We start from the raw sequence: 26,346 nt of genomic DNA, 5'->3' as shown, positions 1-26,346 counted from the left end.
TCGACACGAGGTTTCAAATTCGAATGAAGGGATCAATACTGTATTGGCTCAGACGATATCCCCTAACGACTGCAGTCACATGAATTGCTCGAAGGTAAGCATCGGTAAGGCATACTCCCAAACATCGACCTGGAATATCCATCGTGAGCTAGTGGCTCACGTAGCATGAGCCTCATGGAGCTGATCTCTCTTCAACTTGCTATAATTTGCTCATAGGAGAGCTGCTTCCATTCGTCTTTTGTGACCCACGTCATTACTTACTCGTTGCACAGCATCACGACCACCTTTCAGCAATGTTGTTGGAGGAAACAAGCCATTGTCTTGGCCATCCTTCTTCTCAACCCCAAACAATACTCACCCATCGACAAGGCAAATATTTGATTCAGAATGGCCCTTCCAGCCAGTAAGAATGCCACTCTACCAAGGCACCGCCGTCCACACCAGAGATTCTGGCGGCTCTTTCACAACATCCCTCTGCTTGGCTTGCCACTGCGATCGCTGCCAGTACACAACGTCTCTCCTCCGTCTCAAGTAACAGCACTATTGGAAGGACTGAAGCTCGAACCCACCAAACGCTTTCGCTTTCTTGACTTGCCTCCGGAGATTCGCAACATAATCTATCAAATCCATTTGGAGACTCGAGACCCCTGCCGAGTTTACACAGGCAATACTGAACGTCCTCAAGCTGGTGTCAATCTGCTGCGCTGTTGCAAGCAGATAAACCGCGAAGCGACTCATTACGTGAACCACAAGCGCTGGTGGATAATCGGCGACCCAAAACTGATCGAATTCGAGTTGCTTTGGCTCAGCCTCCATGGCCCGACCAATGATCCGGTCTTGTTCAGAGATCGCAAGTACTTTGTTCACAGGGAGAAAAGCACTCTAGAGAATATTGTCAATCTCTCAATCACTATCCACGTACGATCTTATCATGTATGCTTGAGCGGTGGACCACAGAGGCTGAGCTACCTCGCCATGATGAAGAGACTCAAGCATCTGCAGATATGCTTTCACCTTGGTGGGTGTTCTGGACACGCATTCAAGGGATCGAAGCTTCACTACAGTCTATGGAATTGGATCGACAGCTCAATACCCAAGTATGATGGTCAAGTTGTCATCAGACGTCTCCGCGCATTTCACACCCACGACTCAGATCTGTCTCCAGCGTTCCAATGTAAATTGATGGAGGGTCAGAAAGTTTGACCTGGCTTTGAGGAGACATGAGTGCGCTTTCTCAGTGTGCATACTGCGATATCTTGGAGTCTTTCCAAGGGAGACCGAAGAGCAATAATCAAGCCTCCGAGATCCTGAATCTCTCACAGATATATAATCTCACTATTGCTCCCAATGTACGACCAAGATTTTACTTCGACTTGGTCCAGTGATGTGATAAGAGAAGTTCGAAGTTCGTTCATCGTGTTCCGAAAGTGAAAGTGATCAGATACCAGTGGCTGGACGGGGTAACCTTTCACCTTGTGCAGATACCCCAGATCTCTTGGCATCAACCTTCCTACATCCAACACTCTCACAACGCGCGCATTCGTCTGTCGCAAACCACACACCACCTCATCACTTCAATTACCACTAGGACCACAGCCTTGAGCCTACTTGCAACACCGATCTCCTCACATCAACCACACAAGATGGCCTCGCCCGCCACAGATTCCGCCCAAAAGAGCGCCTCAAACCCACCACAAGCAGCACAAAGCAGCACACCAGCACCAGCAACAACAACATCCACCGCACAACCCTCGGACCCGCAACCCACAAGCACAACCGACGACGGCCTCTCGCGCCGCCCCCGCGACGCCCGCCTCATCCACCTCATCCTCTCCGCCCAAGGCGTCCACAGCTACCAAGAACGCGTGCCCCTCCAACTCCTCGATTTCGCCTACCGCTACACTTCCTCCGTGCTCGCCGACGCTTTCCGTCTGTCCTCTGAAGGCTATGCGTCTGCCCCTGGAGCGCCGACGACATCCAAGCGCAGTGAAGCTACCGATGGCAGTAATATTACTGTTAATGCGCTGAGGCAGGCTATTGCTAGTAGGCAGGACTATCAGTTCCAGGGCGCGTTGCCCAAGGAGTTTATGATGGAGCAGGCGGTGGAGAGGAATAGAGTGCAGTTGCCAAAGGTGCAGAAGAGTTGGGGTGTGCAGTTGCCGCCGGAGAAGTACTGTTTGACGGGTACAGGCTGGAGTTTGCGAGACTTGTGGGAGGAGGATGAGGTTGCGGAGGGTGCTGAGGGAGAGAGGAGAGAGGCAAACGGCGATGTGAGGATGGAAGGAGGTGTGGATGTCAAGGCCGATGGTGCCGAGGAGAAGGACGCCATGGACAGTTTTGAGGATGTCTTTGGATCCGGTGCCCAAGGTGATGGCGATGGAGATCAAGAAATGGCCGAAGCCTGAGGATACATTAACAGAACCGGCGTGGTCCCTGGGAGGAAAAAGGTCACTCTGCTACAGACACGAGTCATGCATGTTCAAAAAGGCGTTCTGGGGGAAGAGCGACGCATGGTCACAAATTACATTATACCCTGTGAAAGGACATTCGGGTTATCTTGCTCAAAGCAACGATCGCAACTGATTCTGGAGAATACCACAACGTGAAGGTCAAGCTTCTGGCCCAGTTGCATTTGCTTCATCTCCAGAGATTGTCTGATCCTTTGCATCTGATGGCTGAGTTCTGAGTGAGTAGGGGAGCTTCGCACGGTCTATGGGTAGTGCTCGAGACCAGTCTTCCGTGAAACACAAATGACAGTCGTACTTTTCAGAAATAGCCGACCCGTCGGAACTTCCTTGGACCGTGTCGACACTAACATCGGCGATGTCGTGTCCTTCCTTGCGCTTCCACCAGAGTTTTCGGTCGAGTCTCTGTGCGCAGGTACAACAAACATGTATGGTTCTCTCCTCATAGAACACACACGAGTGTTCAGGCCAAGTCAACTGGCGAGCTTGAGAGTCTTGCCTCAGCCAAGTTCTTAGATGGTTACGACGCCGATGATGTTGCTCCTCAGAGTACGTGGTTCGTTTTGCACGCCATTCTGGGTCGGTTTTGCGACGATTCAATCTTCATTCGCTTGAGAGTTCTATACGCCTTTTGCGATATTCAAGATCGTTAGCGTAATGCCATCGCTTATGTGCAGCCACTTGATCCAGAATCCAGCTTCTGATAGAGCCAGGAGGGCGAATGAAGTCGTTAGTAGATGAAGAAAACCTGATCCAGATGGGTTGAATCCTTTGAAAACATGGGTTCATGGAGCGAATGGGCAGCATGAAAAAAGCCACCGAATAGACTGAATAACTTTGATCAAGTGAGCTCTTTTCGGATATTTTGGTGACTATGAGACGTGACTGTCAGTAGCTAAAATGGTACCAACCTTGCATGTACAGATGGTCGGCTTCGAGGACGGTGCAACGACGACAGTCTTCTCGGACCAGGCGATATACAAACTACATGATTGCAAGCTACTTGCTTTGGATGATCGATCAGGTCGATTGATTGTAGACAGGCTAGACACGCATGTTATTGGTGGATGTTTTGCGCAGGATTGATAGTCGTCGAAGGTCGAGAAAGTCGCGGGATGTCGGATGGTGTTGGCCAAGACGGGAAATCACGACTTTTGGCCGGCGCGGATGATGGGTAAGCTCTCTCTGTAGCGCAACCGCGATTGGGCCTTGGTATACACGCAATTGCCAAAGTAGCACCCTCTCCACTCTCCACATCCACACACCTCACCGTCGCCATGTTTGTCCGTCGCGTAGCATCCGGCCTCGCCAAGCGCGCCGCCTTCCGCCCTGTCGCCGCCCGTCCCTTCTCGTCGTCTTTCGCCCGCTGTAAGCCGCTCCACACGCAGCGCATACCATTGACATGACCATCCAAACTCACCCATTGAACCACCAGTCGACGCCCACAGCGACCCCAAGCCCGGTCAAACCTCCAACAAAGTCAAGCCCTTCGAGGGTGTGTCATCCTTCTCCACCCCACCGGTCTCCCCCATGACTGACGAGTCGCTTGCGCAAAATTAGAGATCGAGAACGAGCATGACTTGATGCCCTCTGGTGCCCAGCCCGGTACCGTCCCCACCGACATTGACCAAGCCACCGGTCTCGAGCGTCTCGAAATCCTCGGAAAGATGCAGGGCATCGACGTCTTCGACATGAAGCCCCTCGACGCAAGCAGAAAGGGTGCGTAGCCAATACCCTCCTACCAATCCCATATCACACCACCCGCCAAGACATTTGCATACTGATGTTGAATTGGACTACAGGAACGATGAAGGAGCCTATTGTCGTTCGCTCCTTCGGTGACGAGCAGTACGTCGGTTGCACCGGCTGCCCCGCCGACTCTCACGTCGTCAACTGGTTGACCATGTCGCGCGACCGCCCTATCGAGCGCTGCCCCGAGTGCGGCTCCGTCTACAAGATGGACTACGTCGGTCCTCAAGAGTCCCACGACGCTCACGGCCACCACGGTGCCGATGTCGGCCGTATGTTTCCATCCTATACCATATCTCCCCTCTGACCCCCGGATCTCAACAACTGACACCCCCTCTCAGACGCCGACACCGACGGTTCTCACAACTTCGGCGGCGAGCCCAAGACCCTCGCCGACTTCGTCCGTCCCGAATACAGATAGACTATGTTTTCAACCTACCTCTCACACACGCACTGCTTTGGGACTGGACAAAAAAGAGATTTGCGATAAAACTTGTATCATAGGCGTGCAATCTCACCAGCTTTTGGCTCTCTTTTTTCTTAACAATATAATTATGTAGATGTGAGGATGCATCATCTTAAATGTCTCATCACTGACAAATTTGATTTGGATGTAATGTGAAGAGAGGTTCTACTCGAAGTACCTCGGCCTTTGGAAGGCCGAGTAGAAGAAACATCAAGGCAAGTCTTGTGGGAAGTGAAATGGTACAGACAGCGGCAAGATGCAGCTCTCGAGAAATACCATTAGTATCTGATGTAGAGAGGACACAAGTATCAAAGAGAAGTCACAGTATTCACAAAGACACGCATACATAAGAAACACAGACACGAGACACAGGCACGAGAAGAAAAATCATTTTTGAGAACATTTTCATTTGAATCAAAGCATTCCATGATTCCCGCCCATCAAGAGCAGAAAACATAAAAACACCGAGTAAAAGGGAGAGAGAGCATTGGTAACTCCAGTAAAAAGAGCACGCAGGGCATACCCCTTTTGTGCGAAATAAACTAACTCCAACATTCCAGAGAGTAAACACACACCAGCGCTGTGAGTGAAAAAGCAAAAATCATCCCATCATTGAGTTCATGAAGAGTAGATTAGAAAGTGCAGAGAGTCAGCCCAGCCAACTCCATTTCCATTGAGCCCAGCCCAGAGATATCCACAAGGTTTAGTCAGAGGGAGGGGAGGATTAGCGGCGAGCGAATCTTCCGATCAGACCAGCGTTGCCAGCTGCGTCAGGGACAGCGACGATCGTGGGCAGACCATCGATAGCAGGAGCCACGGAGCTTGCGGGAACAACCACAGTGGGAGCTGGGGCAGTAACGTAGGAGGTAACGAACTCAGTCGTAGTCTTAGTGCCTTGCTGCTTGTGAGCAACATCGGACATGGTAACGTAGTTGGTGACTGTGACGAAGCTGGGAAGTTGGCCTGAGGGGTTGAAAAATGGGTTTGAGGGAATCATAGTGGGTCCTGAGGAGGAGGAGGAGGAATTAGCAAATGGAGGCAGAGGGTTGGGGAGGTTGGTAGACTCACTGGTACCACTCTTGGTTGAGGAGCTTGAGATAGCAACCGAGGAGTAGACCGAGGAGGGGGCCACTGAAGAAGGAGCGGCCGACGAGGGCATAGCAGACGAAGCAGGGGTTGATGAAGCAGCGACCGAAGTAGCGGAGGCAGAACCGGAAGCAGAGCCAGCAAGAATGATGACAGCGCTTGTGGTGAGGGCGGTTCTCGACTTGAAATCGCTGACGGCCTTGAACTGGGGGTCCTGTTGAAGGAGAGTGTGAACGGGCGCAGCATTGCTGACCGAGTCGACTATGTCGATTTCGGCGCACGACGTGTAATACTCGTCCTTGCCATTGGGGTAAACTTTAGGGTCGGGATCAGAGGGCCATTGCCAAACCCAGTAGACCGTCAAGGTGTCGCCAGCCTTGTAGGAAGTAGGAATGTGAACATCAGTCTCGCACCACATTTCCACATTGGTGCCGGACTGACCACCGACTTTGTCAGGGAAGCTGGTTTGGCGCTGAACAGAGATGGCTTCACCATTAATCTGATGACAGCGGCCATCATCATAGTTCTGAGCGGCAAGTTGAACTCCGCGCGAATCACCTCCATTGCCGGCAGTGTTCCACTTGAGAACTTCTGCGATCTTCTCGTCTGAAGAGGGCTTAGTGGTACCGTAAACAAAGACTGTGCCACCAGCCTTGGGCTTGCCCGATTGGGTGAGAGGCAAGGTGACATGGCCGTTCTCCAGATACTTCATGGCAACAAAGCTGCCAGGAGTAGCCGAAAGACGGGGGTATGCTGCATTGTCGTAGTTGGATGTGCGTTGAGAAGGGTGGCAGAGCAAGTCTGTGTTGTCGATACGAGTACGACCCGAGTCCAAAGGAGGCAAAAGGTATTTCATGCTCTCTCCACCAAAGCCGGGGTCGGTGCGAGCAACATAGCCACGAGTGTATCCATAATCGCCAGTGAAATTACCAGTAGCAGGGTCAATGATCTGCATTTCCTCGACCCAGGAGTGGGCAGAAGCTTGACCAAGTACAGCAGCGATGGCTGCAATGCTGAGAATGAACTTCATTGTAGATGGTTTTTGTTTGGTGTGTTGAAAGATGGTTTGATGAAAACAGACGTGTTGGTGGGTAAAAGAGATTGGGAGCAAAGGGCGCGTCAAAAGATCCTCGAACCTGCGAAGAATATCTTTGTGGAGCTTTGAGTGATGTGTGATGTGGATTGTCGATTCTTTTTCGAGAACTTGACTGTCTTTGACGAGTCTGGATTGTCTTGGAATGTCGTTGGAAGGCGTCAAGTTCTTTTTTGTTGTTATGTCTGAGATGGCTTCGAGAACTTTCAGGGCCGGCCGAGGGAAGGTTTATGTATGTGGATGGTGCCAGGAAGAGTGACTGAAAGCTGGAAGAAGACAACAAAGGCGTCAGGCGCAGGAAATAAAGAAAAGTGCTAGTTCCTGCACAAAGAGAGTCGTGAGTGGCACAATGGTGACAATGAACCGTGACAATGCAGGAAATAGAAAATGATCGTGGGCGCTAAGCGAGTGCAATGACTATTGTTGCAATGAATGGAAGTGACGGACAATTGAACAAAGATCGTTGATGTTCAAGGAAGAAATCGTTGGTGAGCGTCGAGTGAAGGTTGTTGACGAGGAAGTCGTTGTTTGCGCTTTTGGAAGCCGCGACGCGCCAGATCCAGCTAGCGATGCAAACGAGCAAGATATGACAACCACTCGTGACCTCGAAACCGTCCTTGAGAGATAGAATTAGGTCGTTTGTAAACACCTCAACACCAGCAATGCAAGTAGAATGTCACAGAAAAGGATTAAACTGCCAGCAGTTGTACGACCGGGGAACAGAATGGAAGAAATGTTGAAAAGAAACAGCAGCAGCCAGCCAAAGTCCAATCAGGAAAGGAAAGATTGAACGTGACACTTAGGGAAGTAGCGAGTGTGTGTATCGCGGGCTCACGATGGCCTATAGGTGATATTCGAGCTGGTCGAAACTCCGAAGCAAACAACCCATGTGTTTCATCGACCATCAAGCCTGGGCGCCAGTTTTGATAAGTCGCGCGCGTGTCCGACATGGCTCGTGAGTCTAGATCTGACACTACCGATGCACAACTTACAAGGAGTCGCCATGTGTGTATCAATATTCTCAGCAAATGCTTTCAAGTGCTATACCACCTTTCGAGACATGCCATTGCCATGTGGATTTCGCAAGCCCTTGAGACTTGTCAACTAGCCTCACACGTCACCTCAAATTCACTCAACAAAGCGTTATTATGTTCCTTCTTTGTCTTGCCATGCAACCTCACATGTACTCGATCCCAACGAGTCCACAGTCTCTCGAGCTTCATGCAAGACATTTCGTCTTTGAAACTTCTCGAGCCCATTCTCTGCGTCACGGTTTGACAAAGCGCTATGTGCGACTTGAGTCTTTCGTCTCCGAAGGGTGAAAGAACAATCGTGAAGGAAATGGAATGGTCTCGGAGGAGGTGAGGTTTCACGCACGTCCAGAGCCGCGCTTGCGACGCTTCCTGATTGGTCACCTTTGACTTTAGCTTCTCTTCAATTCGCGCCCGGAGCTTGTTTTGACCGGCATGATATTGTCCTTTCAGAAATGACTGAGACTGGCGTCTGCGGGGTTCGCGAGCACGGTGTTTCTACCGATTTCGTCAGTTTGGTGACGGTACCTTAGTAAATTGTAATTCATGAGAAACCACGTACTATGTCGCCCCCATTGCCTGATTTTGTTTAAGGTCAATTACTTACGCTCCATGCCGCTAGCTAGAGTGCTAAGAGCATTATTAAGACCTTGTCCCTTGCTCGCGCTACGGTATATAGACTCTTAAAGGCGCTAAACGAGCATAGCGAGCTATATCCGGACGTAGGTAGCGTAAAAGGACGTCCGAGGTTGCTAAGTAATAAGGCTAAGGAGGTAGGTAACTAAATTAAAGGAGTTAAATAGCGCTAACTAGTTAGTTCGTNTTAGAATACCTNNCNNGCCGACCGACTACGTACCTCGACGAGATCTAAGACTTTATTCTTAATAAGTTTAACGTAGCGCTCTACTTAAGCTCTATATAGAACTTATTAAAGCGCCGTAAGTAGTCGAGGAAGAAGGTAGAGAAGAGGGCCCTTAAGCGGAGTAAGCTATTACGAGTGCTCTAGCGTAGTCGTCGTATGTTTTAGAGCNATTATGCTTATAGCTATAAGGTTAAGCATGTCGTTTAGTGTTTAGGGTGTTAGCGGCATTAGAGGCACCTCTAGCTACTACTTCTTCCTTACCTTTCGAGCATTTAAGTAGCTCTTAAGCTTTATAACGATGTTAATAGAGGGGGTGTCGACTGTCGAGTAGCCTAAGTTAATGTCGTTAGACTAGTCTTTAATAACGGTGTCATCTAGTAGGTGATAGTTTTAAGCAATGTTCGACCCCTTCTAAAAGTAGTAGTCGCTAGAGTAGAGGGCATTATTAAGCGTACAAATCTACTTAAGCATAAGATTAGAATAATGGTTACCTTGCGCGCGCTCGGCCTTAAGTATTAAGGGCATGTTAAGCCTCTAGATCTTAGTAGCAGTTCCCTTACGCTTCTAACTAGCTATAACGACGATAGAGTCCTCTTTAAGCTTAGTTAAATGCGTAACAACCGATAAGCGCAGTTCTAACTTACCCTTCTTATGCTACTTTATTAGCTACTTCGTTAGAACCTCCTAATTACCCTTATCGCGTAGAGTCGTCGATATATACGTATTACGGTTCGATAGTAAGAACATCGCGGTAGCGAAGAGCTTAAATTTACTAGAGAACACTCGCGTTACTTACTTAGTAATCACCTCGTCGATCTATAGCTAGAAACGACTAAAGATCCTGCCGTCGGCGTAGTTAAAGTTAAAGGTACGAGTATCTAATGTCTCTTTACTACTTATAGCCTACTATTTACTAACAAACTTATAGTTCTCGAGCGCTTAAGCGGCTTCCTCCTCTAGAGCCTATATTACTATACGCGTAGCGGTCTCGAGCGTATAAGTAGCCTCTTCCCTTACGCGGTTCTCGCGAGCGATATCTATTATTAACTTCTTATACTCGAGGCGCGCGATTTCTCGATTATTAGCCTCCTCCTCTTTATTATCTACCTCGTCGCTATACATCTAGTTAAAAGCCTCGTCGGCGGAGACCTCGTTATTATTAGAAACTACAGTTACCGTAGTAGCCTCGGGCGCTACTTTAATGCTTATAATAATAGCCTTAGTAGTAGGAGTTTTAAGTCGGATCCTAATGCTAGAGGGCGTTACTAGCTTTATAATAGTCTTCGATGTTCGAGGGGTCTTCGGAGCCTTTATAACCTTTAATGTTATAGCAGCAGCAGCAGTAGCAGTAGTAGCCTTTAAGGTCGGTTTCCTTACGCGCGAGGCCTTCTTAGTGGCAGTACCGCTAGCGCTAGCTTTAGAAGCTCGTTTTGGACCTATACCGACGAGGACAGCGAGTTACAGCATATGCTAATAGATGTTTACAGGTCTTCTAATTTACTAAGGTACCGTCACCAAACGTCGAAAAAACGGCGAACTCCGCGCTCTAAACCCCAGAATTCGAAGTCTCAGTCATTTCTGAAAGGACAATACCATACATAGACATTTCTTATAGGCGCGCGCTGGATACGAGAATCTCGGTTTGAGATCTCAAGTTCGATTTATGCATCGGTGACTTGCATTGGTCTACGGGTGCTGAGAGAGATGTTTCCCGGTCAAGGCAGATTGACGAGGTGACATTCGATTGCTTTGAGAATGACCTTGACGGATCCCTGCATGTGCCTGCGTTTCCCGCAAGTGGACACTTTGCCTGTCATACGAAAGGCATACGGGATACTTGTCGGATGTATTCCTCCGCTGCCAGCAGCCAGCAGCGGGGCTGGTTCCATTGCAGATTGAGAGAAAAACAAAAGCTTCTCGAAAGATGCGGTGTTCAGGATTCACGGAGATCACGGCAGTGAGCTTGTCTTGAGGCTGAAAACCGCGCATGTAGCGATCGGCTGTCGTCTCTGGTACGTCTCGTAAGCGTGTAGGAGCTCCCGCCGTCGGCAATGTTTTCGGCAGCAATACTTAATCTATCGTCGTACCAAGCTCTCAAGCCGTAGTCCTTCCCAAGCCCTCCTTGTACCGTGCAAGACATCTGTCTCTACATACTTTATGATCAACCATCGGCTTCGGGTAGCCAGCCTTCTCCGCTTGTTTTCCAGCGCCTCTGCCATAAGGGTCATGTATCGCCTTGCCCTTGATGTCCTTTAGCTCCGGCAACCATTTCCTGATGTAATCTCCCTGCTCATCGAACTTTTCGCTTTGTAGAAGCGGGTTGAAGATACGGAAGTATGGTTGTGGGTCCACGCCCGTTGATGCACTGAAACCCCAACCTCCATTATTTGATGCAAAGTCGCCATCGATGAGATGTTCCATAAAGTATCTCTCGCCCATGCGCCAGTCGAGTAGAAGATCTTTGGCCAGGAAGCTGGCGACGATCATGCGACAGCGATTGTGCATGTAGGCCATCGAATGCATCTGGCGAACTGCTGCGTCCACTATAGGGAATCCTGTTCTTCCTTCACACCAGCGAGCAAAATGCTCGTCGTTGTATTCCCATCTGACTTTGGTGTACTCGTATTTGAATGGCTTTGACATGCATACGTATGGCCAATGTGCTAGTACGTGCTTGTAAAAGTCTCGCCATGCGACTTCCGAGATCCATGTTTTGATGCCTTCATTGCCAGCGTCTAGCTTGTCTGAAGTGTTGACATTGCGAGCGCTTCTGATTGCTGTTCTTGCGGCAAGAGTGCCTGTCGACAAGTGCACTGATATCACACCAGTACTATTTGCAGACGGAATGTTGCGCGCATCCTTATATTTATTGATCTTCTTTTCAAGGAACTTGTTGAGACGGTCGAGGGCTTCGTGTTCTCCTGGTGGCCATAATGACTTGAATCGCTCTCTTTCCTCATCACTAAGCTTCTTGTTTTCGGGAGCTGGCGGTATTGTTGTTTTGAAAATGTCGGCATACATCTCGCGCGCAGAAACTGGGTTCTGTTCTGGAGCGGCAAATTCGTCCAGCATTGTCGGGTTCTCGTGGAGATGTCGGACCCATGCTTTGTACCATGGAGTGTAGACTGAGTATTGCTTGCCCTGGCCTGTTGTGAGATTGCCCGGAGGTACCACGACATCATCGTGCACTGCATGGAAATCAATGCCTTTCTCAAGACATGTATTCGTCATTTTGGCCTCCCTCCTCAACTCATCAACTTCGTACTCGATGTTGCAGAAGATGTGTTTGGCTCCCCAGCTCTGACATAGCTCGATAATGCGTCCTGGAGCCTTTTTCCTCACCTCTACCGTTTCCACGTGCAGAGGAATATCCTTCGCCGCCAAATCGTCCTTGAGCACCTGTAACGTCCTGAGCTCAAAGTCGACACGTACAGCGGCAGTCAAATGCGCCTGGTAGTCCTGCGGACTGACAATGAACAAGCAGATCAAAGGCACGCCTTTCGACTTTGCCTTCTCACTCGCCAGATGCAACGCGCGATTGTCTTTTGTGCGCAAATCGCGCTTGAACCAGTGTACCACAGCATCTCCAACTTCGATCTTCTTACGAGCAAATGCCGTCTTTTGCACAGCCTGTGTGAGCACCTCGATGGGTCGCGGAATCTCATTGGCGTTGTATTGAGCACATCGTTCATTTGACATTTCTGCCGGGTAGAAGTCTCGTTGTATAACTCCATACTCTTCCTCCAGTCTTTCGCGATTCGGGTCTTCGTAGTCTGGTGCGTTTTCCGATTTGATCTTGGTCTCGGATTCTGGTTCGGTCTTGGGCTCGGTCTTGACGGATGGCTGCAAGGCTTCAAAAGTCGACTTCTTGGTCGCAGGACCTTCGGAAGGTGTTTGCGAGGTTGCTTTGCGCTTGGGCGGCATCGTGTACGAGTAGTATCTCCAGGGCGCAAAGGTGATTCCAAAGGATAGGGCTGGTTTCTTGAAGCAGGTCAAGTTGGTTCGGCGATAGAGCTGGGCGGCGATCCGCATGTACGATCAGACCTGAAGTGGTCCAGACAGTAATGGGGGAACATGGCGGCAAGGATTGTTTAGTTGAAAGTGTTTCTTTGTCGCAACGGCCGATCAATAGATTGACGCGTAAAGCGCGAGGATCGGGCGTTTTGTGACGTCGTGCTGCCACTTCGATCTGCGTTGATCTTGCCCTGGAACCCTGACATCTTGCATGAACTCTGATGGTTGACAATCTTCGCATGCTTGGATGATCTGCTCGCTAAAGTTATGTTGGGTAGATTATACATTTCATCTTATCTAAAGACTGGCAACTCACAACTCATATCGTTCATCGTACCGTACCTCCATCCACCACAACTAGTCTATTAGAAATCTAACTCAACACACCAGCAGCTCTCCATACAATACCCTCAATGATACCAGCCCATCTGTGAAGTGCCTTCTTGTCGCCAGCCTGGATAGCTTCGACAAGTCCAGGGAACGTGTCTCCAGCGTAGCCAGTCCATTTGCCAGGTGCAAAGACGACATGCTTGAACCAGCTCCTCCCATCAAGACCCTTAGGGTACAGGAAGGCACGCTCCAATACCTTGTACTGTGTGTTGACAGCTCTGATGTCGGCGAAGAGCTTGTTGGTAGCAGCAGGGTTATACTTGCCCTCTGCGGCTGTCGCTTGAATTGCAAGGTCGCCCGCACGAGTCTCGAACTTTTGGGCTGCACGCTGAAGGTGCTCAATAGCTCTGTCGAGATCTGTAAATGCATGGACAACGTCCTTCTCGTGCGCAATCTTGGATGCGTTGGCCATGTGCTTGACGCTGTCGAGATATCTGTCGAGACTGATGGCATAGTCCGAAGCGTTGAACGGAATTACAGCCTTCTCGCTCAAAGAGGCCGCAAGCAGAGACCAGACCTTGGCAGCTGTAACGTGATATTCGAAGCTAGGGTCGCCATACTTGACCATCCAGGCGTAGCTGTCGTAATTGCTGTGGTAGTGATAGATAGGATCTAACGGACCTGTCTTACCGAATCCAAAATCGGCCGAAGGGATGCCAGCAAAGTCCTGGAAAGCAGTGAAGTCTGAGCCAGAACCCATGGTACCAATATGCTTGTCCCACAGGTCGTACACAGTCGATCCCTCGACAGTCTGATTAGGCGACTTGATGGACTTAGTGACCTCGTAGATAGCAGAAGAAAGCAGAGGCGCAGCATTGCAGTTGAATCGGGTGCCGCGAGTACCGACATCGACGTTCAAGTAGGCGACAGCAGAGTCCTTCAACCATGGAAGGTAATCCTCAACCCATTCAGTCGATCCAACAAGACCATATTCTTCACCATCCCAACTAGCGAAGACTATGGTGCGTTGGGGTTTCCAGCCCCTAGATAGCGCGATACCAAAGGATCTTATCAATTCCAAAAGCGCCACACTGCCGCTGTTGGGGTCGCCTGCACCGCCAGCGATCCAGGCATCTCTGTGGTTTCCAAGGACGATGACTTCATCTGAGAGAGATCCGTTGATTATGCCGATAGTGTTCCAGAGAGGAGTAATGGTATAGTTCTGAAGGTTCATTAAATTGATGGTGACGGATGGCGGGGAAGGGCCAATGTTGTAGGACACGTTCTTGTGCTCAAGACCACCCTTGTGCCAACGAGCAGGGAAGGACGAGGCATTAGGTCCATGTCCGTTGAGAGCTTGAAGAAGAGGGATAGCCTCCGCATATGAGAGGGGCAGCGACGGAATGGAAGGTGTGGACTCATTAGCAGGAAGGCGAGGTACACCAGGCTTTGAGGCATAGCCAGGGGTGGTTGGGTCACCAGGGAACTGGCTCAAGTATTGAACACTACCTCTCTGAACACTGCTTGGGTTTCTAGCAGGGCCCTCGGGGTAAGGCTTGTAGCCGTTGACTTCAGTGACAAGACCATCATCACCAGGGTCGGTGTAGATAATGGTGCCGACCATGCCGAGCTCTTGAGCTCTCTTAACCTTGAGGCCTCTGAAGACGCCACCATATCTTACGAGAGCAATCTTGCCTTCCAATTCAATACCTGCAGCAAGCAAGTTCTCAAAGTCGGTGAAAGTGCCGTAGTTGCAGTAGACGTACTGGGCGGTGACGTTTCCGCTAGCCGAGTAGCCGTGGAATACAGGTACGCGGTCTTCTAGACCAGTTGTGGGATCTTCTTCTAGGACGTCTTCTTCAAGAGTTGCCTCGAATGAGACCTCTCCATCTTTCAGTAGAGCAAGTCTGTGGTCGAGAGGGTAGTTGATGTAGACTTCGTATGGCACGACCTCGCTCTTTACACCAAATTCTTCCCACCTGTCTTTGGTCCAGACAGCTTGGCTCAAGTTTTGACCAGCGAGATGAGGACCGGCCGTGTAGTATTCAGACCACTCTTTGGCTTTCTTGGTATCAGGTGTTGTAAAAAGAATCTCTTTCAGATCTTCGAAGCTCAGACCATTTCCAGCCGGCCATTGCGAATGAGGCGGTTTGTTCGAACCAGATAGAGAGTCCCATGGAACAACAGGATCTTGCTTGTCGTCTCCAAACAGGTCACTCTGACCAAAGGCGTAGGATAGGAATGCGAGACCGATCGTGGTAAGCGGAAGGACGACCAGAGCTATCGTGCAGAAACGGCGGAGCTGTGTGATCTCAGTAACCGTGTTTGCCTACATCTAACCTCGATAAAATCGGGGTCCAGGCTCACAAACGAACTCACTGTATGGTTGTTGTATCGATCACGATGAGGGCGCACTGCGACGACTTGTAAAAGCGGGGCTCTCTCATCGTTGGAGGCCATGTCTTGAGCTGTCTTTTTCTCTTTCATCGTCAACGCGCCAACTCCTCAAGAGATGTGTGTATGTCTAGAAGAGAGACTGTCCAGTGCGAGTGCGAGTGCGATCATTGGGATGTTGCAGCGCGCCATTGTTGCATTCGGCCTGCGAGCTCGAGATAGGCCGTTGCGCGACCTTCCCACTTGAGCCCGCATCCGCCGATCGCTACCAACATGTCATACCTGGTCTTGGCGTCCCGGGGACTCCTCCGTCCTACTGCACATCAAACATCATCCGCTTAAACTCAAGGACTATCTCTGATCAGTCTTTGTCCACGTGTTCCCGGCTCGATTGGCGAAATCTACGAGGTCAATTTCTTGAGTTGAGGCTCGATTTTCTGATCTTTTCACACCCTGTCCGCACTCAGGTCAGGATTTCCGGATTCACATGCAAATACTTGGTATGTCTGAGCAAACTGTCATATTGAACAGACTTCGACCAGAGACATTTCCTATGCACGGTCGGGTAAATCTCTTACTTGTGGCATCGTCTTGCCGAGCCTTTCGTCTAATCATTTAATATTCTATCAAGGCCCAGGTCTTTATGGTATTGGTCGTGAACTCTCTGCAGCACGTCCAGGGGATTGCTGATATTCAGCTTTGGCTTTGTTCTGTAAGTTTGCAAGAGGTGATCTCCTTACTTGCGAGGCGAACAGATGCTGAGCCTCGTGGAGGAGAGGATCCGAGATACCGTGAACCTCGATTTCCCTGGCCATTTGGTTCGCCTTGTCCCGGTCATCCAGTCCATTGGTGAAAGACATCAACTGTTTCATCAAGTGGATCTCCTCCTCGAGGGTGCGCACACGATCCAGATGTTCAGCGTCTCTCCTGATCCTCTCCGCCAAAGGAGGTGGCGCTGGTTCGGGCGCAGGTAATCCAGGTCCGTCTACACTATGGCCAGAGGACAATCGATTTGGCTCAGGAGCAGGGTTTAACAAAAACCGCATTGGAACTCCACCAGAATGTTTAGACGAAGACTGAAACGTCTCGTATTCTGACGCTCCAACCGTGGCTTCTGTCCGTGAGGATGGATTCTTGAGCATTTGTATCTCTTCTTCCAATGCTTTGATCAGAGCCGCTTGCTGTTCGATCTTCTGTTTGTAAGCAGCAACTCGAGACTGGTTTGGCTCCAGGTCATATGTGCAGGCCGTCACGCCTCGTTTGGTGCAGTTACTGCAAGCAGGTTTCTTGCCATCACACTGTTGCGCTGGTCAACAAAGGCTCGTCTCTGAGGGCACGGTACCAGGACGGCAAACCTTTGTCTTTCGTCTTCTACAATCCTGGCAGGCGACACTGGCCAATGGCGCTCGTTTTCGTGTAGAGCCCAATGACCGAGATGGACTTGCAGTAGAATCTCCAGAGGGATTACCAAGCTGAGAAATTGTATTGGGTAGATAGGGGTCCACCGCAGGAGTAAAGGATTGGTGGTCTTCGTGGCTCATTGCTGCGTACAGGCATACCAGATAGTTGTCGGAGTAGTTTACTGGCTACGCGGCAAAGCGGAACATGAATAGGTGAAAGGCACCTTATAGGGCAGACAGAAAAGAAGACGAAAAGTAGCTGAGATAGGTGACAGACAACGGATGTATTTAAGATGAGTAGCGCGGAATGGGGCATGCGGCTAGACGTTGGTGCAGGCCGAAGTAAAAGAACACAGACTTTTTGGAACCAGAGAAGTGGTGGGAGTTTCGAGAAGGGCTACAAATTGTGATTTGCCTCCCCCAGAATTCGCAAAGGAAGATCTCGAGGGATCCCATCTGTTCTCGACGTCTCGATCGATGCGCAGGGCAGTTCTAGGCGGCTGTAGGAAGCATTAGTGGCAGAGGGCGATCGAGCAACAGTTGTACAATAGGGCGGTCGGCAAGAGAGGTTACCTTTCTAAGCGGATAGCGGAGATTAGTGAACACAGTGGAGGGGGCTCCGGATGACGGTGACGGTGACGGTTGTTTTTTTGAATCGTGGATGGCCATCGGAGCTCGAGACGACGCGTGTGAAGCGAGCTAGCGCACGCGCGACTTGTTTCTGCCCGAGCATGCAAAAGATAGCCTTGCTTTGCGCGGTACGGCCCTCTACACACGCGACAGTTTATGCATGGTGTTTTGAGCATGCTGCACGTCGATTCGTAGGAGAGAATTGAAGATTGCCAGCCGGTTCAGACATGTAGGCGTCTTGCGCCTGGCACTTGCGACGACGTCAGGCTCGATCCGCCGCGCTTGTGACCACAACAAGATCAAGATGAGTTCGCCTTCGCTGCCGTCCTTGTCGGACATACAGCCCGTGACGCGGCCCCGGGGCTTCGTCACTGCTAGATCTGTACTGGCCGACCTTGAGTTGCAGAGCAATCACGACAGCGAGCCGCCAGAAGCAATTGCCCCTCCTGATAAGCCAAAGAGAGGACGGCCAAAAAAAGCAGCCAACCCAGACGATGCTCCCCCCAAACCGCGAGCTCGCAAGAAGGCAATCGCCAATGGAGTATCGGATGTTGGCGATATAGACAAAACCACTGCAAAACCCAAAGCGCGCAAGAGACAGGCTGCCACGACGGATGTTCAGGAAGGCGCGTCAGAGGCACCTCCTGCTCCCAAAAGAGGTCGTCCGAAGAAGGCTCCTGCCATTGAAGATGCGACGACACTTGCTACAACCACAGCGGATGCGTTGGAGACAACGAAGCCAGTCGCAAAGCGAGGGAGAAAGAAGGCTATCGAGTCTACAGATGCTCTCGATGCCACCGTAGAGAAGCCAAAGCCGCCACCAAAGCCTCGGAAAACAAAGGCTCCAGCCAAAACAAAGCCAAGCTCCGACGATGCGACCACGGTCTCCGACGGGTCTGCTCTTCCTGTCGCAGAGGCATCGGGCCCTGCTGCACAACCCGTTGTACAGGCCGAAACATTGACCGAGGGACTCGATCTTGATGCAGCCCCCAGGCGTAGACGAGACTGGACTCCACCGACCGAATCTGCCTTACCTCCATCGTTCCAGCGAAGTAGCGACAACTCGCCCGATCCCGAACCTGGTCCAGCAGACGCTCAAGTGGATGAGGACGCTGCGGTTGAAACTTCGGCGCCGTTGGACTTCACGAAACTGATGGGCGACTTTGGTTATCAAGAAGACAACCCAAGGCCGCCTCCATCTCTGTCTCGGAACTCGAGCGATGCTGCCACCACCAAACGCAAACGTTTAGACACTGTTGATGTCGCTGCGCCGGAAGAACCAAAGAAGCGCAAAAAGAAGGATACACAGCCGAAGGAGCCGAAGCCCAAACCGCCTAAGAAGCCAAAGGCCCCCAAGAAGAAGCCACTCACCATTACCGCTCTTGCCACAGCTGCCTACCTCCCGCAACCCGTCAATGCCAACGAGGATCAGACCAAATTGATTTCGGACTTTTTCCCACAACCACAGGCTGGTTCTGCCACTCTTCCTGCTGCTGAAACCACGACTTTCACAACAACCGGAATTCCCAAGGGGAAAGCCGCTGAGGACAAGTCAGCACCGAAAAGGAAAAGAGCAAAGAAAGTACAAATCACTGTGCCCGAGGTCCACATCAAGCTAGACTCCCCAATAGCAGCTGCTGAGAACATGAAGAGACAACAATGGCTGTTTGGAAGCTCGAGTCAATTGGCTGGCGCCGAGTCCCCTACTGAGCTCCGCGACCTTCAGCGGGCACTCAAGGAGTCCGAAGAGATGGTTTCCTCTCAACACATGGATATTCTGCATGCGACCAGTTATGCTCACGTGCCATCTGCTCCGCACGGGACCAGTCTTTCCATTGGACAAGCCAACAGAGTACTATGGATGTCTGCTGCTAGAGACTTCGAGGATTCTACCTTCGCATCTGACGAAAATCCCGATACTGGTGATCGAGGGTTTGTGAGTGAGGAATTGCTACTGCCTGAACATGTCAAGGCTGCTTCTGAGCCGTGCCAGCTGCAGGAGAGCAACCCACCGATCGAGGTGTTGACGATATCTTCGTCGGCTCCGAATCAGGTTAATTCGCCTGACTCTGGATTTGTAGACATTGATCAACTTGCTGGTGGTTCGCCTCGAGCATGCTCTGTGGCCGAAAGACCTGGACCGGAGTTGACGATAACTAAGGAAGCACCAACCGTTGTCCCCACATCGCATGAGATCATCTCCCTGGATACAACTCCAGAAACAGAAGTTGTCCCTCGGCGTGCTCTTGGTGCCCGTGACCCAAACCAAAATATGAGTAGAATCATGGTCGATCCCGAGAGCAATGAGTCTGTCGTCTCTCCGAAAAAGACTGTACCTGAACCATTTGTGGTTTGTCTGGATTCGCCGGACAAGAAACCTCGTGGTCGGTCGCGAAAAGTGACAAGCAGCGCAGCTCCGGATAAATCATCTATCATGGTCAGAAAGGTAGTTGATGCTTCAACTACTACCAGAGAGGATGCGAGACAACGATTCCTTGCTGCTGCAAGTCCAACGCCGATCTACCTCCCATTATCCCAGCAGGCGCTGCGAGAGAGACCGTCTAGCCCAAGTCCTCTGTCGTCGTCCAAACCGAGAGGAAGGCCGCCGAAATCAGGGCCCGGTCCGAGGCATGCGTCTCCAGCACGACCAAGAGGTCGACCGCGAAAATCTCCTAGCCCAAGCGCTTTACCTGTCTCATCGCAACTTCGCAGAGCGCCCGCCGTCACCGGTGTTTCTTCTCAACATGCCGCAATCGTCGAGCCCTCATCCGACTACCTCGACATCGACGCAATCTCAGATGTAGAGATGGCTTCCCATGCTCCATCTCCGCCGCGACGGCTACCCAACTCACCTCCGAAAGCAACATTAGAGTTCGACATACCGCCTCCACCACCCCTTCCCACCGCAGCGACTTCGGCTATTCGATGCAGTGCTAAGCAGCTTCAGGCTGAGTGGTCCGTCATTGCTGTAACACTGTTCCCTAGAATTACAAAGACTGTGCGTTCTACGCCTCCGAGTCGTGACCACAAAGCTCCCACGTGGCATGAGAAGATACTCTTGTACGACCCCATCGTTCTAGAAGACCTTACCTCATGGCTGAATAGCCAAGGTATTAGGATAGAGGTCTCTGTACTTAGGGGCAAGGGAAAGAAGAAGGCTGGCGAGGCAGAGGACACCATGGAGACAGTGCATGAAGAACTTCAGCCTTGGATGGTCCAAAAATGGTGCGAGGAGCATTCTGTATGTTGTTTGTGGAAAGAGGGGCTAAGGGGAGGCGTCAGGCAGAAGTATTGAGTACCTGTTGCGTTTCGGAATATTCTTATTGCATTGGGCCGGATTAGAACCACAGGGGGCGCGCCGTCAGCGACAACTGATTTAAACACATCATCATGGAAGTCACTGGTTGTTCATCCATTCGACATGCCGCCTCATGTTCTGGATTCTCTGATCTATCAAAGCTAGAGGTAGTGCAATCGTCATCCTAAAACCTGCTCGGCACGGGTCGAGCGTTGGCTTGTTCCTGAGATATTTTGTCACCATCGAATATTCACTACTCTCAACAGCGTTTGTACGTACAGAAACTGACAAGAGCATTTATCAGGGACACAATAGTCGTACGATATCGCAATCACCTAAGAAGAACTTTAGCTGCTTGTTCTATGCACTGTGGGAGATCGGAGTTGTTTGGAGCCAGGGTGACCCTGCCACAACAGATGTGCCCAGCCTCGGAAGCGTTCTCGGAAGTGTTCTCGGAAGTGCTTGCCATGCCTGAGGCCAAAACATGTCGGCACATGTTTTGTCCGATTGCCGAGAACTTATCTTTCAGCTTGCGATCGCACCGAGATGTAACTACTATAGCATCACCTTCCTTAACGACCGTCTAATGCAACTTAAAAGTCCATTTGCCCTAGCTAGACCTACCTTAGTTATCCTATTACCCCGCGACTCCTCTCTTACACCCTCGCTCTTTCATAATGAGCCTAATCTGCGACATCTGTATCACGCAGATCGGGAACAGTGATCACGCCTCTGTTCCTGTATTCTAGCTTCTCAAATGCGACTGAAATGCCGATACGAGGGGATGACCTAGGTAGCGTGGCAGTCGATCCATCATCTCCCGTACTATCCTGGCCTCATCATCGCATGAACCTGTTTACCCCGCCTCTGACGATCACCTCGATTATGCTTCATACCCGACCAAGGGAATACCACATGGCCTCGTGAGGGCATGGTAACCGATACATTTAGCCATAGTTCGACATTTAGAAGGTTGCTCGAGAACAAAGCATAAGTATTAAGGCCCGCGACTTACCTCCCCCTCCCATTGCTGCACACCGCACATCATGTATGCTTCAAGCTCTTTGAAGCTTGCCATTCTTGGCCTCGTCCCCCATGTATTTGGTCAGGGAGGTTTGGTTATCAACCCGAAGAATGCAGGTCTCCACCAAGTCGGCAGCCATGCTTCATCCGTACCAATTGACCTCTCGAGCATGCTCAACAATCGTGCCTTTGCCATGTCACCCGGTGACGCTGACTTTGACGGCATACATTCTGGCTACCCTGCTGAATTCTTGCCTGAGAGCAACTTCACCTATGCAGGTGTCAACTATATGTTCCCTCAGTACAAGCAATCTGGCGACGACAATGTACTTGCTCAAGGCCAGGTGATTACGCCTCCTCAAGGACGTTACTCCAGTATCTCCATGCTCGTCGCTGCTGAGTCTGCAGTCGCTACAGGCTACGTTAATGTTACGTACACCGACAACACAACTTCTTCAGGTCCGATTCTTGTTGATCCTTTCTGGTCGTGGTGAGTGGTATTCATCAACCCATACTAGTAACATGTAGTCTGATCTGGCTAGGCCATATCCCTATGGCGGTGACATCATCTTCCCATACTACTTGACAAACAGTAGTGTCGACTATAATCGCTCTATGATCTACCAATCGATCAACTGGATCGACTCGACGAAAGAAGTTTCTAGTGTCACCTTGCCGAATGTGACCTCAGGTGCTGCGACTGGCCCTGGCGGCGCTGCACAGAAGACGCGATTGCACATTTTCGCCGTCTCGCTTGTATCTGCAACTGGATCTGGAATCAGTCTTGAAATACAGCAGGCACGATCGACACAACTGTGGATGGAAGGCACGAACAAGACTCAGATTTTTGAGGCTATCGTTGTGAACACTGGACATCAATGGATTCTTGCCAACAACAGCGTGAAAGTCATAGTCGAAGCTTCTGGTGTCGAAACTGTGCAGCCTGGAGTCATCAACAGGCTTCGTCCCGGAGATAGAGCCACTGTCCGCATTGGTGTAGTCAACAGTGACGGAACAGAGCCTGGTACCAAGGGCGAAGCCACTTTGCGTGTGACAGGTGCTGGGGTGCAAGCAAGCTCCACATTTGATGCAGTCTTCGGCATTGCGCCTTATGAAGCCACCTACGAGAGTATATACAGCCATGAAAGCCCTCCTTGGTATACTGGTGGAAAGTACGGTATATTCATCCATTGGGGTGTTTATGCTGTTCCTGGCTGGGGCAACTCTGGCGAAAAAGGTAACCATTAAAAGGTGTCCTTAATTCAAAGATGAGCTAACGAGGACTAGAACAATATGCCGAATGGTATTGGTGGTATATGAATCAAGGCAGTAACAGCTCGAACTCTGCCGACTTCTACGAATACAACCTCGCCACGTATGGGCCTGACCATGTTTACGACGACTTTATCCAGAACTTCACCACAGAGCATTACGATCCCAAGGAGTGGGTAGATCTCTTCTCGGATGCAGGTGCTCAATACTTTGTTCAAGTCTCGAAGCACCACGAAGGTTACGCTCTTTTCGATATCCCAGCCAACATCACCCAAAGAACAAGTGTTGCCCAGGTACCACACAAGAACTTGTTGCAGATGTTGTTTGATGCTGCTGATCAGTATCAACCACACCTTCACAAAGCCACTTACTTCTCGCTACCAGAATGGTTCCATCCTGACTACAAAAAGTACGGCTTCGGCGAGGCCGATGGTGCAGGCTGGCCTGGCGGCAATGCTACTAACCCTTACACTAATGAGACACTTCCTTACACAGGCTACGTGGCAGTGGAAGATTTTGTCTCGGACCTCATCCTCCCTGAAATGCAGATTCTGGCACAGATGGGCACAGAGATCATGTGGGTGAGTAGATTGTTGCAGTCCAGAATCTATGCAATAACGTTTCTGACACATTCCACAGTGTGACATCGGAGGACCCAACCTCACCGCCGAGTTCTCTGCCGAATACTTCAACTCTATGGCCACCCAAGGCAAACAAGTCCTGATCAACAATCGCTGTGGTCTGCCTGGAGACTTCGACACGCCAGAATATGCTCGCTACGAAGCCGTTCAAACACGAAAATGGGAAAGCAACTTAGGCATGGACCCCTTCTCCTACGGCTACAACCGAGCAACCCCTGTGTCCGCCTACATCACTCCCGCCTCTATAGTCACCTCTCTCATCGACATCACCAGCAAAAATGGAAACTTCCTTCTCGATATTGGACCTCAAGCCAATGGCACCATCGTCGACATCGAGAAGAAGAATTTGAGAGATGCCGGCAGGTGGATCAAAAGTCATGGCGAGGCTATCTTCAACACAACTTACTGGTTCATCACACCTGAAGAGGGAGATACAGGCCGTTTCACGCAGACGCCAGACGCCTTTTACATGTTGACGCTGTATCCGCCCAACGCTACACTGGTCTTGGATAGTCCTGTGCCTTATGTTGCTGGCGACAAAGTCACCGTCGTAGGCGGCAATATGAGCGGCAGTGTTGTACCTTCGAGACTGCTGGCTAATGGGAGCTTGGAATTGACTATTAGTGATGCTGTGAGGGGTAGTGATGAGTATAGCTGGGTGTTCAAGATTCCGTTTGGCGGTGTACAGACGATGGGCAATGCGACGTATACTGGAAGTGCTCCTCCGGCTCAACAGACTGCCAATGATGCGAGGAAGTTGTCGTCTAGTTGTTTGGGATTGGTCCCTTCTGTCTTACTTGGTCTGATGTTTTGCTTTGCATAGTCGACATATCGAGCGCATTTACAATGGCATCAGAAAGAGAAGAACGGTTGTCTGTCTGGGTGAGGAGTAAGACTGATGAACTCGACAGCACTAAAGTCATTCTGCTTTCAACTCTTCCTTAACTTATGTGCAAAGAATTGAACTACTGGATCCATATGTGACAGCCAAAAACGATAAGCGCTTTACGGTAAAAATGCTTCAAACCCACGTCTCGATTCCTCGTCCTCCTTAAACAGCATGCTGACTCGCGCTACCGTGCTTGAAGTATCGCTGTCCGTAATTTTGAAATCCTTCAAGATCTTGAGCAACTCATCATAAACACCAGGCTGGGCAATGTACTTGTTCCGGACTCGCTCGAGATAGTCCAAAGCGAATCCGGCATTGGAGTTTTGAGATGATTGTTGGTGAGTAGAAGATGTTTGGAGCGCCAACTGCCATCGCATATCCTGCTCCATTGGGTCTAAGGCGGCGGGCTCGCGAGACATGGGTCCAAGTGCATTCTTGAATCCTTCGAATCCTTGTTTTGATTCTTCGTCGTCTTCGAAGAGCAGGTTGACTTGCGCGACCGTGCTTACGACATCACTCTTGCCAAGATAGAAATCTTTCATGATCTCGAGAAATTGGTTGTAGACGTTTGGTCGTGTGATATATCTGGTTCGGATCTTGTCGAGATATCTCATGGCGGGGTCGAAGTTTGACTCGATGGATGAGTGTTGGCCAATAAGAGTTTTGTCTTCTGGTTCAGGGACAGCAGAACCATGATATGCAGGTGCAGAAGCGGACTGAAAATCCGAGTATTGCTGCGAAATTTGTTAGTCCGTGATGGATGGAGAGAAAGCGAAGTCCTGTACCGCCTCAGCTTCCTGTCCGGTCGACATTTGTTGTTCAGACATTGCTTGGTGTGTGCTGGCTTTGTCCTGCGACCTGGCGTATTGCTGGAGAGTCGCGTCTCTGATGATGGTACTTGGAGCAGTAGGATTCTTTGAGATTGTGTAAAGTGTGTCAGAAGAGTTGAAGGAATCTGGAAAGTCGTGGTGTGGAAACAATTAATGTCTAAGCAACCCACGTGACTTAAGCGATAGGTTCACATGGGTCACGGACTCTTCCCTTCCTTACGTAACTTGTATAACATGGAGATATGATTCTCAAGAAAGCACGACACAGAAACCAGCTCCCGAAAACTCGAGACACAGCAGTCAGCGACAGACGGACGACAATGGGTGAGTGGTGCCTCAACGGGAATTGATGTTGAGCAAGGTTCCTTAGCGTGTCGAAAAACACTCCGCAAGCCACAAGCAGCTGCGCCTGCCCTCGTATCTTAAACCAATCAGATTTGGTATCAGTACCGGTGTTTGCCCGTCGGATCAACGCGCGGATGAAAGTGCCGAACTGTTGCGCCAATCCATGGCCATAGCTCCAAAACCATGCCCTCTTGTTGCGCAGTCGGGTTCGTAGTTTCCAATAAGCGTTTCTGCTTGCAAGTCGTGAAGAGGGCCAATCACTCTGCGAGTAGCCTGTGTCGACTCGTGTTGTTACTGCCATCAAGGAGGCGAAGATCAGGTGCAACACTCAATCGGACTAACAATGAAGATGATAAATATCACTCCAGAGACCAGTCAGAAGCAGTTCCTACCAACATTCAATCTGTTATTCATTGGTTTTCGAAGCTTACCTGACACCAATATCCATCTCAACGTTGCTCGATCGTTGTCATGAAGGCTTCTCTAGCAATCCCTTTGACTATCGTTGCTATGGCACAGCACGCAGCC

General features: G+C 50.4%; 13 protein-coding genes across 13 annotated transcripts; 6 read left to right on the top strand and 7 right to left on the bottom strand.

Annotated features, from left to right (window-relative positions):
- The first annotated feature begins 31 nt into the window (after positions 1-31).
- On the top strand, positions 32-1,343 carry M438DRAFT_342415 (uncharacterized protein). Its single transcript, XM_029904752.1, has one exon. It carries the CDS (start codon positions 388-390, stop codon positions 1,201-1,203), a length of 816 nt encoding a protein of 271 aa, XP_029765059.1. The 5' UTR covers positions 32-387; the 3' UTR covers positions 1,204-1,343.
- Positions 1,344-1,712: 369 nt separating this feature from the next.
- On the top strand, positions 1,713-2,372 carry M438DRAFT_261264 (TFIID-31kDa-domain-containing protein; the record flags this gene model as incomplete). Its single annotated transcript, XM_029899780.1, has 1 exon — positions 1,713-2,372. A coding segment is annotated over one exon (660 nt), but the record flags the coding sequence as incomplete, so codon positions are not given.
- A 997-nt stretch (positions 2,373-3,369) lies between these two features.
- Positions 3,370-3,831, bottom strand: M438DRAFT_342413 (uncharacterized protein). The gene has a single exon (XM_029904751.1). It carries the CDS (start codon positions 3,742-3,744, stop codon positions 3,523-3,525), a length of 222 nt encoding a protein of 73 aa, XP_029765057.1. The 5' UTR covers positions 3,745-3,831; the 3' UTR covers positions 3,370-3,522.
- Positions 3,726-4,719, top strand: M438DRAFT_342412 (cytochrome c oxidase polypeptide IV mitochondrial precursor). Its single transcript, XM_029904750.1, has 5 exons — positions 3,726-3,833; positions 3,901-3,960; positions 4,026-4,184; positions 4,268-4,486; positions 4,556-4,719. Exons 1-5 carry the CDS (start codon positions 3,743-3,745, stop codon positions 4,633-4,635), a joined length of 609 nt encoding a protein of 202 aa, XP_029765056.1. The 5' UTR covers positions 3,726-3,742; the 3' UTR covers positions 4,636-4,719.
- A 675-nt stretch (positions 4,720-5,394) lies between these two features.
- Positions 5,395-5,884, bottom strand: M438DRAFT_342410 (uncharacterized protein). Its single transcript, XM_029904749.1, has one exon. The coding sequence runs from the start codon at positions 5,837-5,839 to the stop codon at positions 5,405-5,407; it is 435 nt and encodes a 144-aa protein (XP_029765055.1). The 5' UTR covers positions 5,840-5,884; the 3' UTR covers positions 5,395-5,404.
- A 141-nt stretch (positions 5,885-6,025) lies between these two features.
- On the bottom strand, positions 6,026-6,796 carry M438DRAFT_265024 (uncharacterized protein; the record flags this gene model as incomplete). The annotated part of the gene is made up of 1 exon (XM_029899988.1): positions 6,026-6,796. A coding segment is annotated over one exon (771 nt), but the record flags the coding sequence as incomplete, so codon positions are not given.
- A 3,735-nt stretch (positions 6,797-10,531) lies between these two features.
- Positions 10,532-12,821, bottom strand: M438DRAFT_342409 (deoxyribodipyrimidine photo-lyase). Its single transcript, XM_029904748.1, has one exon. It carries the CDS (start codon positions 12,782-12,784, stop codon positions 10,847-10,849), a length of 1,938 nt encoding a protein of 645 aa, XP_029765053.1. The 5' UTR covers positions 12,785-12,821; the 3' UTR covers positions 10,532-10,846.
- A 318-nt stretch (positions 12,822-13,139) lies between these two features.
- M438DRAFT_265992 (putative glutamate carboxypeptidase) lies at positions 13,140-15,556 on the bottom strand (the record flags this gene model as incomplete). Its single annotated transcript, XM_029900068.1, has 2 exons — positions 13,140-15,398; positions 15,476-15,556. 2 exons carry the CDS (start codon positions 15,554-15,556, stop codon positions 13,140-13,142), a joined length of 2,340 nt encoding a protein of 779 aa, XP_029765052.1.
- A 301-nt stretch (positions 15,557-15,857) lies between these two features.
- M438DRAFT_93468 (uncharacterized protein) lies at positions 15,858-17,206 on the bottom strand. Its single transcript, XM_029910408.1, has 2 exons — positions 16,846-17,206; positions 15,858-16,788 (listed from the first exon to the last, which is right to left on the bottom strand). The coding sequence occupies exons 1-2, from the start codon at positions 17,029-17,031 to the stop codon at positions 16,132-16,134; spliced, it is 843 nt and encodes a 280-aa protein (XP_029765051.1). The 5' UTR covers positions 17,032-17,206; the 3' UTR covers positions 15,858-16,131.
- Positions 17,207-17,584: 378 nt separating this feature from the next.
- Positions 17,585-21,214, top strand: M438DRAFT_342407 (uncharacterized protein). The gene has a single exon (XM_029904747.1). It carries the CDS (start codon positions 17,825-17,827, stop codon positions 20,813-20,815), a length of 2,991 nt encoding a protein of 996 aa, XP_029765050.1. The 5' UTR covers positions 17,585-17,824; the 3' UTR covers positions 20,816-21,214.
- A 755-nt stretch (positions 21,215-21,969) lies between these two features.
- On the top strand, positions 21,970-22,426 carry M438DRAFT_93446 (uncharacterized protein). The gene has a single exon (XM_029910407.1). It carries the CDS (start codon positions 22,012-22,014, stop codon positions 22,333-22,335), a length of 324 nt encoding a protein of 107 aa, XP_029765049.1. The 5' UTR covers positions 21,970-22,011; the 3' UTR covers positions 22,336-22,426.
- Positions 22,427-22,456: 30 nt separating this feature from the next.
- Positions 22,457-24,577, top strand: M438DRAFT_311572 (glycoside hydrolase; the record flags this gene model as incomplete). Its single annotated transcript, XM_029902474.1, has 3 exons — positions 22,457-23,078; positions 23,129-23,694; positions 23,753-24,577. 3 exons carry the CDS (start codon positions 22,457-22,459, stop codon positions 24,575-24,577), a joined length of 2,013 nt encoding a protein of 670 aa, XP_029765048.1.
- On the bottom strand, positions 24,494-25,762 carry M438DRAFT_362130 (uncharacterized protein). Its single transcript, XM_029907559.1, has 2 exons — positions 25,429-25,762; positions 24,494-25,377 (listed from the first exon to the last, which is right to left on the bottom strand). Exons 1-2 carry the CDS (start codon positions 25,468-25,470, stop codon positions 24,760-24,762), a joined length of 660 nt encoding a protein of 219 aa, XP_029765047.1. The 5' UTR covers positions 25,471-25,762; the 3' UTR covers positions 24,494-24,759.
- Positions 25,763-26,346: the final 584 nt, after the last annotated feature.

The sequence above is a fragment of the Aureobasidium pullulans genome (genome assembly GCF_000721785.1).
Source record: "Aureobasidium pullulans EXF-150 unplaced genomic scaffold scaffold_2, whole genome shotgun sequence".
Classification (NCBI taxonomy): Eukaryota; Fungi; Ascomycota; class Dothideomycetes; order Dothideales; family Saccotheciaceae; genus Aureobasidium; species Aureobasidium pullulans.
Note: the sequence above shows the minus strand (reverse complement) of the source record. Positions and strands in the feature narration are given on the sequence as shown.